The sequence below is a fragment of the Acomys russatus genome, chromosome 20, assembly GCF_903995435.1.
Source record: "Acomys russatus chromosome 20, mAcoRus1.1, whole genome shotgun sequence".
In the NCBI taxonomy this organism is placed as follows: domain Eukaryota; kingdom Metazoa; phylum Chordata; class Mammalia; order Rodentia; family Muridae; genus Acomys; species Acomys russatus.
In genome coordinates, this window is record NC_067156.1 from 57,436,747 (window position 1) to 57,454,434 (window position 17,688).

Genomic DNA, 17,688 nt, shown 5'->3' on the forward strand with positions numbered 1-17,688 from the left:
TATATAAACTCTCCTCAGTCTTCAGATGGTGACACTGTCCTGTGTTTTCCACACCAAGGAAGATGTCGGCTCAGTCTTGTTTGCACAGTGAAGTCTTTTTCTGCTGAAAAACCAAGTCTAGAGTAATTTTTCAAAGATGAAACTAACACAAACTATAATTTTAAATGAAACAAGGAGGGGAACTAGAGACTAAACCTGAATTCCAACATTATTGTGGTTTGAAAACTGCATGCCTTGTTAGGAAATGTTGACCCGTGACTGTGTAAATGGAAGGTGCGTACAATTTACAAAGTAAGAGAACCAGGGATGTGAAATAAAGATATTTAAGACAGCCACTTAGAAAAGACATTAAAGGGGCAGCCATTCTAATCTCGTTATTTCTGTAAGCTGGCATGCACAATCATGTTGTAAGATACTTCTCATTTGAAATCAGTGGTTTGCTTATCATAGTAATTTATACATGCAGAAATATTAGAATCCTCTTTGCTACAAAGATAAAGACATTGTCCTCTGAAGGCCTTGGCATTCTGGTGAACAAGATTCTGACAAAAACATCAATCCTCCTCGATGAATAAGTTGAGAGTGAATGCTCACAAATTCACAAGATGCCTATTGTGGTAATACGTTCTCTATAAGGTCCTGCTGGCCTGAAATATGTTATAAATTATCAACAAGTCTGTCAATACTTTTTACGTAGTTTTTACTATACTATATGTCTTATCATTATAGGTTGCTTATAGTTAAAGTCCTCTTACTCCCCTCCCCTATGTCTGTGACTGAGGGGGACCTCCTCCCCCTGTATATGCTCATAGGGTATCAAGTCTTTTCTTGGTAGCCTGCTATCCTTCCTCTGAGTGCCATCAGGCCTCCCCATCCAGGAGACATGGTCAAATATGGGGCACCAGAGTTTGTGTGAAAGTCAGACCTCACTTTCCACTCAACTGTTGAGAATGTTCTGTTCATTGGCTAGATCTGGGTAGGGGCTCGAAGTTTACTGCACATACTGTCCTTGGCTGGTGCCATACTTTGAGCAGGACCCCTGGGCCCAGATCTGCCCATCATAATGTTCTTCTTGTAGGTTTCTAGGATCCTCTGGATCCTTGTATTTCCCCATTCTCCCACGCTTCTTTCACCTAGAGTCCCAGTCGGATGTCTTCCCCTCTGTCCCACTTTCCTGGTAAGTGAAGACTTTCATGGGACATGCTCCTTGGGCTATTGTCCAGATATAAGTAAATATATACCATTTGACTCTTTCTGCTTCTGGGTTAACTCACTCATTATGATCATTTCTAGTTCAAGTCAGTTCATCTTAACAGAGTCTTTTTGTTATTTTCAGTGTTAGTTCTCATAACACGTATTCAACAGCTCATTAGTAGGAAGTTGGTATGAAAACCTTTTTCAATCTTTCCTACATCTTCAGAGAATGTTCTGGAATCTGACACTAACTGGTGAAATAAAAAGAAAAATCTATCAACTACTTACACACCTGGGATAGCAGACAATAATGGTTAAAATCTTTTTAAAGATTTATGATTTATTTTAAGTGTGTGTGTGTGTGTATGTGTGTATAAGCCATGTGTGCAGGTGCCCATAGATGTCAGAAGTGGCTACTGTATTCCTTCAACCTGGAGTTTTAGGTGATTGTGAGCACCAAGTGAGCTGAACTGCTGAGCTAGCTCTCCAGTCCCAAAACTTTGGAACCTTTAATCAAATTAAAACATTTCTCATACTTTTACTCTTTCCCAACTCAAAGGAAAATGTTATATACTTCATTCTTAAAGTAGATTATATGACCTCACATATGAGTCAAATAGGAGTTAGAGGAGAAACATCAATTCTTGAGCTGGTACAATGGAGTTCACCAACTTTGATAGACTGGTGCTTTCTCCTGTTCAAAGACAGTGGATCCTCCTATTTGGCATTGTACTACACAGGGATTGGGCCATGTCTATTTATTTCCATGAAAGTAAACTAGTCAACAGGGGTTTCAGGACATGTGCCTTCAAATTGTTTCCACTCTATTAAGATTTGGATCACTTGTAGTGTAGGATGTAACTTGGTTAGATCAAATTATCACAAATTTGGAAGTTGCTTCATTTTATCTGCCTTTATCATCAGTAAAACCATCCCAGCAGCTCTCACACTGCTATACCTCTCCTTAGCGTAATAGGATTGAATTTGATGAGCTGTATTTAAATTCTGGTGCCCCCTTTATTCTTTTAGTCTGACAAACTATACAGGCAATTATTCATTGCCCACCAGAGTTTGGAAGAAGATCCCAAGAATAGTGATACAGTTTTCTATAGAGGTTATAGGGCTCTGCTCCATTCAGAGTTGAATATAGTTACTTCTCAGCTAAATCTGAATTTACTTAGTGCTTATCTTCATGAATTATAGGCACTTATAATATTTAAAGTAGTAAGTTTATTCATTTCCCCTAAAAAGTATTTTAATTTCCAAGACATTTTATAAAAACAATATAATGTACTCATCAGAATTTAAGCATAGGACCTATTAAGTTCATAATGTATGCAAAAGGATTGTTTACTTTGAAAATAACTGCTACAATCCTTTCATCCACCATTCTCTGTCACCCAGGAAACCATGAAATCTCCAGTAAAATTCAAGGACAATCTTTCTAACATACATGCTAACCAGTTTTTGAACATAAAACTCTTTAATTGTTTCTTCTTATTTAAACAGCACTTGATATTTTAATATTACACTTACTTACATTAAGCTGACCATTAATTTCACATTTACATATGATCTAAATAGTCTTGATAAAATATTTTTCCTTGGTTTTAAATTGAGAAAACTGGATCAAAGGGACTCAAGCTTGATCAGCTATTGCTTCCATATTGCCCTCAAAGTAATTTCTGCAATCCTGAAGAGCTTTGGTCACATGTGTGCTGTTGTCATGGTCTTCTGTCACATTCTCTCTCCCACACTATGCATAACAGTCCATATCTTAATTTCTATTTCCAGTTATCATATTTTTCTAGTCATCTCAATTTTCCTTGTTAGATTTTAGAGCTCTGGCTATCCGCAGTGCTGACAGCAACAGATGCAAGAGCCTGGCTTTCTGCCTTACTGCCGAAGGATGGCTGGCAAGTGGAACAGGTGAAGTTAATACAGCTGGCCTCGGCTTCAGAGTCCTCCGGAAAGTTGGTGTTCTTGTTATTATTTCCTTCTCCTATCTAATAGCAACATGCATACTACAAAGTTACTCTGGAGATGGCAAGACATGTTTGTTCAGTGAGCTCTGTGCGTAAGGCTGGTGACCAGAGTTTGATCTCTAGATCCCACAGAAAAGGGAAGACAATAACCCACATCATGGAACTTGTCTGTTGACCTCCCATGTGTGCTTTGCCACCATCACACACACACACACACACACACACACACACACACACACACACACACACACACCATGAAGGAACACTCTCACAAAAATAAATGAATATTTATAAAATCAATTATTCTGCAAATCTAAAAATCATATTATCTGCTATTTTTCCCCCTAGGAATATTTAGTATCTAGTATCAACCTAGCAGGGTCTTTGTAGTGGAAAGAAATCAACCTATGATTATCTCTGAAAGTAACTTTTAAAAAATGACCCCCCCCCAATGTCTTATCAATGTTGTTGTATTTTCTTGAAGTTTTGATTAGAAGTTTCTAACTCAGTTGTTGAGCATGAGAAACATCTTTAACCTTTTCAACTATCAATTTTGCCATCAGTGTATGAGACATCAGTCACTTAGATTGCTCATTAAATCTTCTCTGGAAATGATATTCCTGTTTTTAAGACTGTTAACAGACAGACTTCTTTTGATTTACATGTCAGAATATCACTTTACAGAAAATGATTGTTTTCAATAATAAGCATAAAATAAAAGAAGGCTACCAGGTGACAAATATTATCTATAGCTAAGCATGGTTGTCTTATTACATTTTACTAAAGTATAATTTAGGGTGATCCAATTATATCAGATCAAATTTCATCTATGAAACAAAATCTGTTACAAGTGAAGACAGGGAAAAAATTTCATCTCAATATGCTTGTTAAAAACCCCAGATGGGATTTGACATGAAAGGGTATGTATTTAATAAGAAGCAGCATCATTTTTTCTCCCTACAGCCGACTGCAATGTTGGCCCAAGTCAACACATCCCTGCTGTCTGGTTGTGTGAGTGATTTATGTTCTGTGACTGACCCTAACCGTGAAAGCTTCATGCCACCTGCTAAAGGACATCTGATCTCCCACAACCTCTGCTGTGACTGATTTTAGCAGAATGGAACACTCAGGTGACATCTTTAATGATCACCTCCAATGGTGGTCTGAAATTCTGGTGTTGAAATCAATTGTAGTAATTTATAAGAAACATTTTATTGGCCACCTTCTGCCATAGCATATTTACTGAAATGAGGCCTGACAAAAAGATGACGTTACAAAGGGAAACATGACTTCCCAACAAGTCATAAAATATAAATTATATACTTTTTCTGTCCACTTTCATCCATATATATCTATACCTTGTTCTAAATCTACAGAGAAATTGAAACACAGGCTATAATGTGCAGAGGGAAAGTCAAACTCAATTTGCTATACAATGAATTGGCTTGTGGCATGTCCACTGAAATATTGATCACTCAAAGACTGAACACACCAGGCTTTAATATAGATATGTAAGGGAAAGCATTATAGAATGTTTAACAGAGACACAAGTGCTTAAGAGGCTCGTGTTATCAGAGTGTATTTGAGAAGTCACATGTTTTTTTGCCTGCAGGAAAAATAGGCTCCGGTTCTAAGCTTATTTAAAAATACTACTGGTCCATCCACAGCTAAGAACTTCAGGAGAGAAACTACACAAAAGTGCACGTACACACACACACACACACACACACACACACACACCATACCTTACCTTGGCCTTAGGCATAATTTATGTGATATTTGCAATGCACTAAGCCAAAAACTCCATCATATTTTTTTTTAACCTGAGAGTGGACTAAGTCAAATCACTTATATGTTCACATCTGTGATTTTCAAGGTGTAATGACTGCTCTGTGGAATTTGTAAAGCCAATACTGCTGTTCACCACCATAGATGTGAAACACTAAGGTACAGAATCACTTTATCACAGAATGAAGATGTAATCTCAAAAAACACCATTAAGACCCTGGGGTCTCCTAAGCTAAATCTCTAACTCAGCAGGTGGGAGGGAAAACATGACTCTTTCGCAGGTAGGCAGAGTTCCACTTATTATGACAGCGGAATGCCTCTCTAATTACCATCTACCACAGCAATACTGCAAAATGCCTGGGATCCCAGGGAGATTGCTACTCCATAATATGTACAGCCCTGTTCCTCACGTATAAAGCTGTTGCAAGCACAGCTCTGCACATCTCAGTAGGAGGCAAATTGAGGCTGGGACCCTTAACACTGCTCATGAAAAACTGCATGCAGAAATCCTATTGAGGAGAAGAGTGCCTTCATTGATGCTAATCGCAAAGCTTTCAAAGCAGAGCAACTTCTCATTTAGCATAATCTTTAAAAATTAGAGCAATGCCTCCAATTACCATATTCTGAAGTAATTATGTGCAGTAAGTAAAGACAAATTCATTGCTAATTACACAGTCTTTTATTGTGAAATCCAGAGCAAAATTATTTGAGGTATTTTCTTTTCTAAACTGACAACAGAATGACTTTACTTCATCAATCAGTTTGACTAAAGTAATGATTTTCTTGGAATTAAAATTTGTTGAAAGCTGTAAGTATTTTATCTTTTGGGCTAAGAAGTATGTAGTTAATGTCACCACTAAAACATTTGTCAGTCTGCTAATTTTCTTTTTCTATTAGAATAAGTAAACAGCAGCCCTTTTAAAAAGCATACTATCCACCATGTGTCAGGAGCAAGGTAGAGAGACTTATTTGAAAACCATGAGGTAAGGCATTATGAAATGCATGGGTGTCACAGGCAGACAATGAAGGAGAAACATAAAAGGGAAAGGCATTTAATAATTCCAAAGCACAAAGTACAAAGGGAGGGTGGCATTTAAAAGTGGAATATGAAAAAAAAAAAAAAAAAACTAAACCAAGAAGTCAAGCCAGAGGGATCAGAAAATATGAAGATTAGATGGGTTCTGACAAAGACTTTAAACAAAACTGGAGCAATAGTCAAGCAATAAAGGGCTCGTAAAGGACAATGGAAAGAGAAGCAATGAATGAGGCTTTGCTTGTATGGCATCCCGCCAGCGGTTATCCCCGCAGATGTGCTTATTATTTGGCGACCTGGGACAGTATAAGCATTGGATTTTATGCCTAAGGGCACAGTCTAATATTTCAGGTTCCATTGTGCCATTACCTTTACTCGTTTGTAATATTGTATTTAGAAGACTAAGATGCCTGATAAGAAAATGTCAGCTTTTTCTTTTACTAGCTGCCCCACCCAAACCACCCACTCCTTTTGATAACTTTGTTATTCTAGAGCTCCAGACTGCAACTTGATCTCCACATCCCATGCCCTGAATCAAATGCTACTTCTCCATGTGTGTGGTGGTTGTTTTTTTTTTTTTTTTTTTTTTTTTCATTTAAAGTAACATTCAAAAACTAATTTTTTTTCTCTACTCTATTACTTTTAAAAAATCTTTTCTTCTGACGTAGTTTGGATTTGAATGCCTCCAAAAGTTCCTGGGAGGAGGAGGTCTTTAGATAATTGGTGGCATACAGTGAGTTGTAACTACAAGACCCTAATCCCTTCCTCCTCTACCACACAGCTTTGCCACAGGCCGAGGCATTCAGGCACTGGACCAAGCCTGAGCGTAATTTGCAGGCAATCCGCTCTGAAACCAAACATGATATCCAGGCCTTTTCAATGTCCAGTCTGCACTCCAATAAAGTTATCGTTGAAAGTTACCAGCGACGTTACCAGCGGCGTGAGTACTTACCTGGCTGCGACAAGAGTGGCGTATAAGGGACTTTTGGCTCTATTGCACTCATTGGTGGAGGTAGCAAAGGGTTAGCGAAGCTGCGGAGCGGATGAGTTGGTCGGACACAGGCGGTGGGGATAGTCCTGCTGGGGGCTTCCTCACCGCTGGGATGCTCAGGCTGTGCTGGGGGCAGCATGGGTTGTTGCTGGGTGGTTGGTCCTTCACTCACAGCTGTAGTAGAAACGAGAAAGCTAGGTGTCACTCAAGATAAAACTTATTTCCCCCACGTTTCCAGAATCAGTCCAGGGAGAGATGGTGGGATCCACCAATATCTGATCTAGTATATGGACATTCTTTTATTCTTCACCTCTCATGAATACAACTAGCACATCCATTGTCGAAGTTAGAACCATGTCTATTAGGAACGGATGTGTCCTTCAGAGACACCAATACAATATATTGATAGTAATTATATTGCCTGAACTGTATGTACTCTGTAATCATACAGATGAAGTGAGAAAAAAAAAGAGCTATTTCTCTTTTTTTAAGTAGCAGTGCCAGTGAAATTCAACCAGTTACAGCTGCATTAATATCCTCTAGCCAATATGCCAATTTCTCTGCAACTTAAACATGCCATGTCAACTGTCAAACAAATCAGAGTTACAGGGTGCTCAGAGGCATTGCTAAAAAAAAATGATACAAATAATAACTACTATCATTACCTCCCATAACAAAACAGAAGCACATTGAGCTGAAAGTTATATGAGACATGACTCTATTGGAGCAAGTTGCCTGAATGCAGAATTATGATTTTTTTCCCTCTTTGATGGAAAATCTTGTAATTTTCAGGCAGATTACTAGAGTTGAAGAGGTTTCACATAGTCATTTGTGACAGCCTTGAGGTATCTGGACAGCTTTATATATTGAAAAGGTCTTTTTCCTCTGGGGAACACAGTTGAGTGAGGCTAAAATATTTTCAATTTCTAAAGACGGGTGACTCAACTTTAAATGTTCATTCACATTCAAAGCCAAAGGTCCAAGTTAAACTGCAGATGAAAAGAGCTGCCTCATAGGTATAAAGTGTTGTTGACTCTAGACAAGTATTTCTAGGTTATTTATTTCTTAGGAAAAATTGCTTTGGCAAAAAATGGAAAAATACGATATCGTTATCATAACATCTCACTTCGGAAGGATAATTTTTAGCATAGATTTATTTCAAGATCTTAAGTTTAGGAGACAATTTTGAGATGACTCCAAGAAGCTCATTAAGGTCAGCAAAGGGCAGAGGAGATAGAAAAGAACTCTGATAATGCCGAGGGAGCAGACATGAAAGATAAAAAGATCAAGGTATCTCATGAAAGATATGCAGAAGTGACGCATCTTTCAGAGATATTTGTATTCATCCTTCTTTGGTTCAGATGGGGTCAGAGGTTATCTAGATGAAAGAACAGCCTGTGGGTTTTATCCTTCAGAAGTGAAGGTGAGACGATGCACTGTTGGTTGAGGGAATGATAGCATAGGAGTCAAAATCATATAGGGACTTGGTCAGTCACCAAACAGTGAGCGGTAATTAAGACAGTCAGCTGCTAAATCCCTGGGGTAGGTAGGTCTTTTAAGCAACTAAATTGTGTGCATGATCACAAAGGGGAGAGGGGTGTCTTTGTGTGGGTTCAGACTATGTCCTATGATGTTTGAAAGTTTAATTTTGCAGAAAATACTAGGTTTTTAACTTTAGACATGTTTAATCCAAAGAAGAAAGTGATCAAAAGCTGGTTTTTCTAAACAAAGATTTAATAATTTAGCTATTTCTACACCTGGGCCTTCTTCCCCGTTGTCCTTAGAGTGGTGGCTGAGCTGGTGCCTTACTCCTGGTCCCTCCAAGAAGGCCCAATTGAAGGTATAGATATCCTTGTTTGCACTTCCTGCACAGCAAAGGTCTCAAAGGAATTCACATAAGCACTAGATGCAGGAAATGGCTGAAACACTAAAGGCTCTGGCAAAAGCGCCTGCAGGGAAGATGTTTGAGGTAAAGAAGGTGGTTTAGCACATGTAGTTTATAACTTCAGAGGGAGGGAAAATTCATGGGAATGATGAGTGTTGTTTGTCTGAGAGACCCTGTTCCTGTGCGAGTGGTGAGTCTCACAAATGAGGTTCCAGAAGGCGCTTCTCTCTGCTCCCTTCTTATGTATAGTTGGCTGGTTCTTAGTGATGACGCCATCCCATAATACTAACTTATGAGTCTAGGAAATGAAATTTCATATGTCTACTCTTACAGGTCTGCTTTGGACATACTATCTTCTTCCTAAAATTCTTTCAGCATTTAAGAAAGAATAGAGTGCTTCGATTTCTATAGCCCCCTTATTTTTTTTTTTTTTCCTCCTTCAGTTCTTGCCTTGCCCTTGTATTTTGGACCTGAACAGTTTGTGATAAAATATTAATATAGCCTCAACTTTAATAAAATTTACATGCTTCTTTTCTTTAAGAACTTGAAATTCATTCTCTTACTCTGACAAAGTGTTGGTGTGTCATGTGAACATATGGATTCTAATGATTTTTACTGAAAGTTTTGAGTGTCAGGTCCAAAGAGACTCAGGCTACCTGAACTGCCTATTAACATATCAAAGTCCACGATGGCCTCGGGCTCACTGAGGACCTCTGACTTCTCTCCACTCTTCTCACCCAGAACACTGCTCTAAACTTCCCTGGCTCTTCTTCCACATCCTCAACCCTGTGTAAGCCTGCCATTTCAGCCATGCGCCCTCTTGCCCTAGATCTTGTCCTCCTTGCTTGCTCTTTCAATTCCCCTATTCTCAGGGCTCCCTCCATTCTGATGATCATGCTCAGTCTTATACTTTCTCTCCCTGATCTGGATTCTTCCATACGCTTCAGGCTTTACTGTCCCTCATAACTACAATAAAAGCCTTTTCTTCAGTGGTACCGTAGAACAGTCACGTCCTCACTTTATTCACATTCCTAGTCATACACCTCTCATGTTATTTCTTCTTATCAGTATCAGTGAGGATGAAAATTCTATTTATTCCAAGTCCTGCATCTCTAGCCTTCCAGCTGCCCAGCATGATTCCCACAGGGCATCATGTGGCCCTAAGTACGTGGACCACAGACTTTGTCTAACTTATCCTTAATAACTCTGTGAGCATAATGTGAATCCTGAGATATGAGAAAGAAGTCCTCTGTTTGGGAATGAATAGAATGCAATCCATAAGAGACGTTTTGTTTTCTTCAAAACAAATGCGATGGAATAGGGGTTTTATAGGTAATTCATAATTCTTGTATTTTAAGTAACTGCTTCCAGAACTGGCTGACATTTTAAAGCAACGAAAACCCTCAAAGAAACAGCATAGCAATTGCTCCAACAGAGAAAGGCTGCATCTTAGATATGCCCATTGGTCAGATGAGACACCAGCTCCAGGACACCTATGTGAAACAAATTATCTCAGTGACATGGCGTTTATCTGTGCTAAGAGCTCTGAAAGCAAAGAAAAGCTCCCTTCACCCAGAGAATACAGCCTTCGTGCAATTCAGAGCAGAGTGAGACGCAAATGGATGTCGGCAAGGCGCTCATTTTCAAATGATGAAATAGTCAGAATTCATTGTACAAATAGCATACAATTACACAGTGGAGTCAAATCTCAAGGTACTTCATAACAATTAATGTCAACATACAAAATACTTGCTACAGAATAACTGGCAGAAATACTGCAAAAATGGAAATGAGGATTTCTCTTCCATCTGAAAGCAGCGATGGTGACAGAAATACAGCCCACCAATAGCACGGAGCAGATGCTGAGACATGAATACCTCCTCATGGAGCCTACTTGACTCACTAATCTTAGAAGGAGAACATTATGAACTATTTCTTGGTAACTTAGTTTCTCACAGGCCCCTGGAATAACAGATGAACTCTTCTTATACTGTGCTCCTCATTTTGTCTGGCACAAATTCCATTTGGTAGTCAATTTCCAGTGTGGGGGGAGATTGGAGCAGCAAAACCTCATGGGTAAATCCCAGACACATTGCCACTGTGGCAGTGACGGAACAGAGCCCTCACATACTCCTTTTCTGTGGAATTGTTTAATGGAGGAGAAAAACTAGGCACTGTATTGTGTGTGATACTGTGCACAAATGAAGTTCCAAGATTACCTGTTTGGGAGATTTCAAAGTACAATATTCAGCTCCTGGGGCAGCAAATTTTCTGTGGGTTATGATAAGAGTGGAGCTGGAGTTATACAGGATGGATCATTTGTCCATCATTCTGGTAATGTGTGGAATGCAAATCTTTTTACTGTGCCTCCACCTTCCTTGTAACTGTAGAAAAATCCAGCATTGTTTATGACTTCAGAAAACATGAGCCTTTGGGGGCAGGGCATTAGCATTTCCTGACTTCAGAATCTCCAGGTCTTTGAGTTGACTGTGGGTAAATGGAGCCTCCACACTTGTGCGCATTAACATTATCTTTTTTCTGTGTACCTTTCTCTGGTCCTCAAGGACACTAATAAGACAGCTCTTCCGAGAGCCATGGAGTGTTTTTTTTTTTTTGTTTTGTTTTTGTTTTGTTTTTTTGTTTTTTGTTTTTTTGCCTGAGAGAGAACAGGGGTGTTTAGTTTTCTCCAAGGCATGTAGAAGCCAGTGTCAAAGCTGGATGCTAACTGTCATTGGCAGTAATTTAGAGAATATTTTGTTTCCTAGAAAAAGGAAACATTTATTCATCCTTTTTCTTTTCCAGGCAATTGCTTGAAGCACATTAGATGTTATATCTTTGCATTGCACATATTTTGCTGAAAACTACTTGGTGAATGAATGAACATATACATTTTAAAGCAATCTATAAGACATGGCCAGGGATAGAATTTTTATTGCCTGGTAATTTGGATGAAATTCAAAACTTTTGTAGTACTTTTCTAAGAAAGCATTATTTACCTACACACATAATTGTTCTGTTAAATATTTTGCATTATAACACATGATTACCTTCATTGCTACATCATATATTTGAAGAATATCAAACAAAAAACCTACTAAAGAGTGTAAATGTTTTGATTGATTAACTAACTTTTAATGTACCTTTTTATCTGGAGTTTACTGAAAACCTGAGGGAAGGTACAGAAAATTTTCATATAGCCCATATTCACACTTCCTCATTACCAAAATAGAGCTTAGAAGAGTAAATTTTTTTTTAACCATAGACAGAATATTTAACAGCACTATATTTTTTCATTGAAATTTAACTCTTGAATAATTTCCCCCAGGATCCAATAGAGACAATTCCACATGCTACACTAACTCAAGAGAAAAGGTGAGGGGGAGTGGCAAACTCAGGAGAAAAACGGGGGCAGATGAGATGAATAGATTGTAGATCATGCTTGTAAAAATTGAAAATGGAGGAAACAGCTGCTAAAGAGAAACACTTTCTAAAAAGAAAAGCACTGAGCTTTGGCTCATGTCAGACATGCCAGAAGGACCAGAACAAAGTCACCCTGCAGACTCCTCTTCAACATCCCTTTAAAGTCCTAAGATGCAGCCAGAATAAAAGGAGTAGGGTGGACCAGCATCAGACACAGGGAGTCCAGATCATGAGCAAAGAAGGGACTTGTGGGCTCGGAGTTTGTATTGTTTTTAAACTACACTCTCATGCGAAGTTATTTTGAGATCAGAAATTCCTAGTTGCTGGGCTTCCCACATTCTCCCTGTTTCCTTCCCTTTACTGTGGTTTTGGTGTTTCTCCCCCTGAGAATCAGCACACAACTCTATTTTGTAGATGTGATGTGCAGTGAGAAAAGGGAAATGAATCTAATTCTCGCCTGGCAGATTTTTGATGCCTTTTAATTCTAACCTTGCTACATTTGGGTGATTTATGATTTCTTAGAGCTGCCCCTGTTGAGTTGGGAAAAAATACAGTTTGCCTCACAAATATATTTTATTGCTGTGCTATCATATCTATTACAGAGCCTCCGAGTGCACATGAGCTGCTGAGTCACCTGTTCTTAACTAAGAAATGAAAGCCATAAAATCGATTTAAGATGCTGTGCTCAAAGTGGTGGTGGTAGTGGAGGATCTAACGGCACAGGAGGAATCGCCAGGCTGTTGATGAAACCCTCAGCCTCCTTACACACTTGTTCTCACTTTCTAATAAATGATATTTTGTTCTAGGAACCACAACCCCTCCAAAGATGAAAACGTATTACTTAAGCAATTAAAGAATATTAAGGATCCATGTTCACTGTGACTAGGTAGAGATCTTTCAGTGTAGTTAACAGGTACCAGACAAAATGTATTGGAAGACACCACCTGAGTTACCACTTCCTGATTAAGAGGCTATGGTTTTAAAATATCTACTACACCAATGTGTAATTGAGCCATGTGTACTTGCCCACCATACATTTCTCTGTGGTGTCTGCTGTGGAAAGAGTCCTAGGGAATGGCTCTAATAACATGCTGCTAGGATCCAAAGGGTAAGTGTGTTCAGCAGAAAATTTCTTGTACTGGGGTCACAGGTAGTAAGCCTTTGCAAAGAATACGAAGATCACAATGACACACAGAGGAGATCTTGCAGTTGCTAATATTTTTCACAATAAAACAGAAGGGAATGCATTACACTGACTTCTTCCTGTTCCAAAACCTCGGTCCACAGACAGTGTTGGGAATGGTACCGGCCGGAGAGTGAACTGCGGATGGGGGTATCCACAAGTGGGAGATGGGAGGATGCCTGGATACTGGGCACTTTCTAGTGTTGGTACTGGGATGGCACTCACAACAGCTGCAAAAGAAAAACACTAGTTATTTTTAAAATCCCATGTAGCAAACATTAAAGGAAATGAATAAAATGTTAAACGTTTCAACCCCTAAACGCATGGATACTCTCCCTAATATCATTGACATTACCTGAATTCTTCCTTTTGCTATAGAAAAGAAAGCATATTTTCAAAACACCTCATTTTTGTATATCACCTTTCAGCTTGAAACTTGCCATGGCTCTGAGAAAATAATTACGCTACAATAGAGGCACCTCAACACTCCAGTATTTGTATTACAGTTTTTTGTTTCAGTCTTTCTTCCAAGGACAAACATGGAACAAGAAGTGTTAGGCTGTGACAAAGTGAATATGTGGTATACGGTGTATTAGGGGGGTGTGGTGAGCTATCATGTAATTCTACATAAATGAATGTATTGTTGTCCAGAGGCAAAATGACACAGATAGATCCAAGGACACTCTCAGTACCCATAGCCAGGGTTTATCTTTAAGTAAAATCCTTATAACACCGAAGTGGTCCAGATGAGTGCACACTCTATAAAGCTGTGAATGCCAACAGTGTGATTGTACAATTGTACTGACTGAAACCCACAGACGAGTGTTTGTACGATGTGTCTTTGATATTTAGGCAGTTTTGTTCAATTTCATTATTCAAAAGTTATTTAACTATATTATTTTATGATACATTTATTACAATTTTAGCAAACCTTAATTTTTATCATTTTATAATCACTTCACAAAAATAATAAGTATGTTTTGTCTCTTATTACCAAAACATGGATTTTTAGCTAGGTAGTGAAAGGAAAAAAGAAACAAAGAAGAAGGCCATGACAGCTCCATGGTATGGCGGTGGAGAAGATCTGTTGTAGATAAGAGGGAGAGCCTAGCCAGAGGCACAGACATCTGGGAGAGTCCAGAGTAAACAAGACCCTGAGACAAGCCACATGAGAAGAAGGGAGAGCTGGAAAACTAGGAAAGTGAAGGGTAAACAGATGTTTCTAACTGGTCCAGTAACCAAAATGGCTGCATTATATAGAGAAAGGAGACTGGGCAAAGAGCAGCTCAGTCCAGGCCCTGGGCTGGAAAAGTTTAGGCGGGGGCAGGTATGTCACTCGGGAGGACTCTGTATCACTTAGGGACTGAGGGATGGCAGACAGGGTCAGGTCTGATCTGTTAAATAGGCACTTCAGCCATTTGTCCAGGGGTTGAGACCTAATAGGTAGTATATTTTAGTCTATGATATTAAAGGCACCTTCTTTTTAGTAGGCATTATCTACTTATAATCCCATGCCATCTCTGGATTCAGTGTGCCTATGTTTGTACATTTCCCAAAGGAAAGCCTTTGCTTTTTAAAAGTCACAGTCTTCACTTTATTGATAACGTCACTAGTAAACACATTTTAGAATATTACTGCACCATTAGACAGAAAAGTTATCTTCTTCTTTTTGGGGGGAGATCACAAGGGTGGGGAGCAAACCTGGGAGCACTAGGGAGTTATTATGGATTGAGGTGCATGGTATAAAATTACCAAATAATCAATAAAAACATTATGGTGGGGAAAAGGCCCTCAAGCATAGAAATTATTCATGTTTTCATATGATTTTGTTGGAACAGAGAATTGTAGGCAAAGATGAAGATGAGAAGAACAAACATGCCAGGCATTTCCTAGAAGGATGACCATCAATAGCAAATCAATGGCAATTTTATACAGAAATTTAAGTTGTACCTGTTGGTGGAAGCTTAAGATCATTTTGTTTGACATTTATTTAATGTACTATACATGTACATGTATTTGAAAAGGTGAAAAAATAACTGTCATAACTTGTTCAGGATAGTCGGAGACAGTAGTTGGTAGTTGGTCACTTATAAATCTTACTAGATCCTGAATTAATTATAGAATAATTTTTATTTAGTTTTTTTTATATGTTTTCAAAGGAATAGCTAGATGATGGATAGAACAGATAGAATTATGGTCTTCAAACACTCCAGAGATCCACAGAAAATGACATTTAATAATAAAAGGCTTCTATGACAGAGAGACACATCAGTGCCTGGCAGCAACTCCAGTCTAATTATGCGGGCATCAAGAAACACTAGAGGCAGATAGCCACTGGACTGAGGAACTTTGCTTATCTCTGCTGTTGATGACAGAATGACCATCCACTGTGATCAAGCCTGACACTGAGAAATTGGCTGCCCAGCCTTGACGAGATTAGGTGGGCCAGTCCTTCAGGATTCCTGCTTCAGAGCAGTCTGTGAGATGCTTTCGGCTGGCTGGCTGAAGGTGGGATGCACCTATGATGGAGAGAAACTTGTGACAGTCTGTCTGATGCCTTGGGCTGGCTGGATGAAGACTGACAATGAAGAGGAACTTGTGACTGTCTAGATAGTCAGCTCTCTGTCCTGTCAATACTTTTGGAAGTTGCTTGCCTGCACTTCCTTCATATTAGATAATTTTTCCTTCTGGGGTCTCTGATGGTGTTGAAGAGTAGATAGGCACAGTATTAATATGTTTAGTTTTTAAAAACCCTAAGAACAAAAAAACTCTAGACATTAAGATAAGAATAAGTAGCATAGGAGAGACAGGAGAATAATTTCATAAAAATTGTTAACTACAAATGGACCGGTCCTTGTAAATGTGACTTAAGAGATACCTCTTATTTTTGTTGTATATAGCTTATTTTATTTAATAGAAAGGGGGAAATGAAGGAGAGATAAACATGTTTTTTGTTTAGATCACACGTGGAGGATGAGAAAAAGACTTCTGAGAGAACAGGTTTATCCCCTTACAAGTCGAACCACTGTGTGTGGGGAGATTGGCTGTTAACCAGCTGAAAAACATCCTTGAACAAATTTGGAGAGGAGGTATAAATGTGAGCCAAAAATAGGAGGCGGAGCCTTTGGAAATTTGGGATAGTTTTGGCTGTTCATTGCTCCACTTCCAGACGCTCCTAGAGAGAACCACTCTAGGAAAGGCTTCGGGGCTCCAGGCTCTTGCTGAGCTTCTGAGTTCTGGTTACTCCAGGTTCCAGCAGAAGAAATCCTGCTGATTACACCAGGAAAGTCCTTTCTCAGAACTGGATTTGTTATTGTAGTCTTAAATCTCCTTTTCCTATTGTTCAGATTAGTCGGGTTATAAGTGAGATACTCTTGGTTAATAAGTTTGTAATAAAATATATTTGCTAAGAAAATTGAGCCTACACGTGCCAAACCACCTAAAATGTAAAATTTAGTTTAGTTTTACAATTAAGCTTAGTTGTTTAGGGGTTAAGATGTTTTTAGGTCTAGATAGATTTTTTAAGTTGATAATGATGAGATATGATAGATATTGATTAACACTCAGAAATTTAGACACACCAATATAGGAAAGATTTTCTTCAAGTCTGTCAAAAACAAATAGCCGAAACAGTAAGAATGTAACTTTTATATAATTCCTGATTGTGTCATGGTTCTTCTTGCTACAGGTAGTTTATTGTATATATGTGCAATAATATAAATGTATATGTAAAACAAAAGATGTTTAATAATAAAAAATATAGAGTGGAGGAGACGGAGAGATAACTCAGGGGTTAAGAGCACAGACTGCTCTTCTAGAGGACCAACATTCAATCTCCATCTCTCACATGGCAGCTCACACCTGCCTGTAATTGCAGTTTCAGGGAATTCAACCCTCACACAGAAATATAGCCAGACAAAACACCAATGCACATAAAATAAAAATAAACATTGACATTTTAAGAAATGTAGAGGGAGGCACAAACCTTTTCTAAAGTATTTGAGAAAGAGCTCTAAAGAGAACGTGAGAATAATAAAGACAAAATATCCTATTAAAGTTACTACATGAAGTTGTGATTATAGAAAACAAACACGTTGAAAGTTCTTGAGAAGGGCAAACTTAAGATGACAAAAACTTTTAACAAAGAATAGGACTAAAGCCTTATGGAAACCAGAAGGATTACATGTACATGTACAAAATTTTAATTTT

At 38.6% G+C, this 17,688-nt stretch overlaps 1 protein-coding gene across 1 annotated transcript in view; it reads right to left on the reverse strand.

The window, feature by feature from the left end:
* The window catches only part of Dcc (DCC netrin 1 receptor), a 1,118,465-nt gene that overhangs the window by 29,240 nt on the left and 1,071,537 nt on the right, over positions 1 to 17,688 (reverse strand). The window contains exons 26-27 of the mRNA XM_051163583.1: positions 13,548 to 13,709; positions 6,953 to 7,165 (exon numbers count right to left, since the gene is read on the reverse strand). Of these exons, the coding sequence (XP_051019540.1) occupies positions 6,953 to 7,165; positions 13,548 to 13,709 (375 nt within the window). The remainder of the gene's footprint in view (positions 1 to 6,952; positions 7,166 to 13,547; positions 13,710 to 17,688) is intronic.